General features: G+C 36.8%; 1 protein-coding gene across 1 annotated transcript in view; it reads left to right on the top strand.

Moving 5' to 3' along the window:
• The window catches only part of LOC111873172 (complex I assembly factor ACAD9, mitochondrial), a 22,479-nt gene that overhangs the window by 9,976 nt on the left and 8,173 nt on the right, over positions 1–4,330 (top strand). Inside the window, exon 4 of the mRNA XM_023867658.2 lies at positions 1,543–1,668. Within this exon, the coding sequence (XP_023723426.1) occupies positions 1,543–1,668 (126 nt within the window). The remainder of the gene's footprint in view (positions 1–1,542; positions 1,669–4,330) is intronic.

The following is a 4,330-nucleotide window of genomic DNA, read 5'->3' as shown; positions in this document are numbered from 1 at the left end:
AGTGGCGGGGCGGGAACTCGCCTATTACCGTAGTAACGCGAGCGTTACGTTACCGCCACGTACCGCTGGGGAGGTAGGGGTCAACATGTCACAGTACTAACAGAGATGAACGTGAAGACGATGCTCAAGATGGCAATAAATAAATATATATCCATCCATCTTGATAGTGATGATCCCTTTTTATATTTTCTTCTTGCTACTCACCGGCTTCCGGGAGCGTATACACCCGCACATCATGACGTGATTTTGGTTGGGGTGGCTAGCTCTCATTGGCTGACTGGCGAAGGGGGATTGCGTTCCCTAGCCTACTGCCCTCTCTGACTCAGCGATTTCTTAGTGCCCCAGGGCCTTCCTGCTCTACTTTCTTTAACCTCTTCCTTGTCGTCAGCATTAGTAAGCTGACACTGTAACATTCTGGTTAGCTGGCTATTGCCTAACCGGTCTCACTACCTTTATAGCAATTCCTACTTCCTTGTACATTTCATTTGTCTGTTTCTTAACCTTGATTTCTAAAAAATACCTATTCTTAATTAATATAAAAATATCCACTTGTACATAAAGTTTGGGGCACAACAGCAACTAATAGGGAGCTGTGCTTACTTTGGTAGCTGTTACTTCAGGGTTGGTTAGATTTTATGTATGTATGACTTACAGAGATAACGTGAAATGATTTAATGTTGTGTGATGTTCAGATTTAGATTACTGGCAGGTTGGAGTGAATTACAAAATCTGTTAACATATCATGAATTCCTTTTGTGTCATCACTGACTTTCTGTGGACTAACTAAGTAAATCTTACTGTTGGGCTCACAGCTTCAATGCTGCTACATCAGAACCATGTGATGAACATAATTCTGAGCAAGTTCCATTCACCTCCTGTTCTCATTACTCATATCTGTGAGCTCCATCATAATGATATGCGCTGATGTCCTTAATCGTCCAAGTGTCCAGTTTCCAGGAATATTTGCACCAAAATTGCTGTATATATCATTTTGAGCCCCCCCCCCTTATTAGTTACATGTCCAACCTATCTTAGCTTCCTTAATTTCACTACCCCAATAATACAGCTACATTGCAAAAATTATGAGGCTTCTTATATATCCACTTATAATCATCAATCCAACTTCACCCTGGTTAATTCAAACATTTAATTAGAATAGCCTGCAAAGTTTTAACAAGAATGTATAAGTTTCATACCTGGAAGTCCACATCCGAGGCTCTAATTTTTGTAAGCAGCCAATCATGAGGAACTAAATCAAAAGTCCTTGAAAAATCTATTATAATAGCATCTATCCTACCTCTGTTATCCAGTGAGTGCAATGTCTTGGCAAACCGTGATTACTTGACTTTCACATGAATATCCCAGCATGAATCCATGTCGACCCTTGAATAACCAATCCTTTTTAACCAAGATTTCCCTCAGGTATGATGCAATAGCTTGTTCCATTTGCTTGCAGACCACTGAGGTTAAACTGACAGGTTTGTAATTTTAGACCAGCGATTGGTATTACTGGGAACTTATTTGTTAAACTGATTATTACAGAGGGTGGACCATGTTGGAAGAGAGCATGATGTTGTAACTGCTTTCATAGTTGAAAGAGATTTTGGTGGTGTAACCAGTGGAAAACCTGAAGATAAATTAGGAATCAGAGGATCAAATACATGTGAAGTAAGTAAGAAATATCTTTTCGGTCTGCATGCAGACTGTGTACTTGCACAAGGGAAACACTTTAGGGAGGTCACGTCTGTGTCTACATCCACTTGTTAATGTGTTTTTTCTCCAAAATCTTGAAGTTCTGTATTTGGGGGTTAAATGTCAGGTAGATGTAATTTTGGTTTTGTATCAGCCCAACACAAACATCACCTATCATGAGGCTGAAACAAAACTTAAACAAGTTTGTTAGATACAGTCAATGGTACAAAACATTTGTACATTACACAATATTTAGATTTCAGTGATGTCGGCATTAATGTGAAACTTTTTTTTATATAAAGTGAATATTTAATAAAATGCAAAGAAAATCAATTTTTGACTACACAGTGTTATTTGTGTATGATCATGTATGATGAACTTTTAGATCTTATTTATGTATGATGCATCATTTCAACAGCTGATTCATATTTGTAATAAACGCCTCCCTGCTGTCATGCTTAAGCACAGGAAGAACTTCGCCTTCTTGTTTCCAGTCTTGAACATACAGAAAATATATTTTGCACTTATTGTACAAACTGTTTCACCAGCAGTTGATAATTTTGTAGGTCCATAGTATGTTAACATGAGTGCTAACTGAAAAGCAATGTCTCCTATCTTCTCCTTCAATATCTTGGAATAATAGTCTCTTAAAATGCTTCATCTGTCACACTGTTGAAATTTCGATAGTCTCTCCAATGGCTAGCAGCACATTATGGCTGAGATGAAATAATACATATTCTATTGCCACTAAAGTCCCAGTTTTTAAGAATTTTCCTCAGAATATTAAGGTGATCTACAGTATACTAATGTAGAACCTTACATGAGCCATAAATGAAAAGGATAGGTATAAGACTGAAATGGACAGTAGTAATATTGTGTTTGGTTACTTGTTCATATCATAACTGGTCATGGCATTCAGCTGCACATCCTTGTGTATGTGTTTCTCGGGTGGGTAATTAGTTCAGTTGAATTCAGAGAGTATGGTTACTATTTCAAGGGTCATAAATGCATGCATGAGGTGTTCAGGTGGAGTCGGTCGGGAATAGAATGCAGTAAATGATAATTAACGTATGTGGAGGAAGGTTAGTTTTGCTGAGTTTCTTTGTTGCAAATGTAAACCCTTTACAGAACACATTTAGTTTCCAGGGATAATTTAATATTAAAAGTATGTAAACAATGAGGTATGATGATTAATTTGCAATTAATGAAGTTTTTAAGCAGATGATAATCAAAGGCTTAAGTAATTAGTATTTTGAGAGGATATGATGAAAGGAAAGAAATTTCAAAACATGTTGAAGTGTCACTTACTGGCTCTGATGTGGTCTATGCAGTATCTGCCTTAAATCACTTTGTGTCATAACTAGGGACTGGATTTTTATGCCCTAATAATCCCTTAAATATGTACGCATTTATGCATGAAAAACTTCCAAAATATGCACATAAAAATTTATACCAAATATTAAAATTGATTTTACATTATTTTAAGACCAACAAATCAATATTTAAGTTCATTTTATGTAATCACTGAATGATTCACTTGCAATAAAAAGCTATACTTAAATACAAATCATGCAACAAAGCCAACATATTTCATTACAAATTTAAAAAACCAATGGTACTCGCATTTAGCTCTCCGAACTTTCAACTTCTCTTCTGTTGCAGTTCACAATTACTAAATGTTTTAGGTTTTCCATAGTTAGTCACCTCCTATTGTCTCGTAAGATGTCCTTATAGTGGGAAAAACTTCTTTCCACCTCACAGGAACTTAGGGGCGCATGTACAACAGCTGATATTTGCTTCACCGTTAGTGATTTTTTACTTGACAGTTCAGTACGTTTACTGGCTAAAATTTCTTCGATTTCACAGATTTGTTCATATCCTGGATTTTTTTAAAGAATGCTGTGTACTTCTTCCTTTACTGCTTCACCAACTCTTCCAGGAACCGAATTAAATTTGGAAACAGTGGTTTTGAACACACTTAACGACTGATACAAAGTAGCATTGCTATTGCTTGCCTCCAGTGAGGAAATGGCGGATGGAAGATGAGAGAAGTGAGCAGATATATAGGAAAGATTAGTTTCTAGTTCTGCATTTTTTAGTATATCTTGGGAAATTTGAATTGATGCTGCACTTTTGGGATCAAATGTATTCATGACATTCCTGTTTCTAAATGTTAAGTATAATAACTCGCTGCACATAGCCACGTGCTCCAGCGCATTAAAATTGGTTCTGGCGGAAGTGGAACACTCGGTGCTACTGCTTTAAAGGCTTCTTTTCTGTATGGTGCTTTAACAAATACCTTCTTCACAGAAGACTCCAACTTGTCAACAAGCGGAAAATTTGCACAAATTGTTTCTGCAACACGGTACAATCCATGGGCAAGGCAAGTCAAATGTGTCATATTTGGAAATATAACTTTAAGAGCAGTACCGGCTTTCATCATATAACTTGTGGCATCAGTCATAAAGAGCAATACGCTCTCATACTGAATGCCATCCGGCCATAGTAAATTCATGAAATTGATAAAAAATTCGGAAACTGCGGAGCTATTTGTGGTTTCAAATTCCTCTACCGCAAGAAGATATAGGGTAGATTGTTCATTCTTATTAAGGGATCCAACTATACAATTTGCAATAAA

The sequence above is a fragment of the Cryptotermes secundus genome, unplaced genomic scaffold, assembly GCF_002891405.2.
Source record: "Cryptotermes secundus unplaced genomic scaffold, Csec_1.0 scaffold344, whole genome shotgun sequence".
Classification (NCBI taxonomy): domain Eukaryota; kingdom Metazoa; phylum Arthropoda; class Insecta; order Blattodea; family Kalotermitidae; genus Cryptotermes; species Cryptotermes secundus.
The sequence above is the reverse complement of the archived record's forward strand: the minus strand, read 5'-3'. Positions and strand labels throughout refer to the sequence as shown.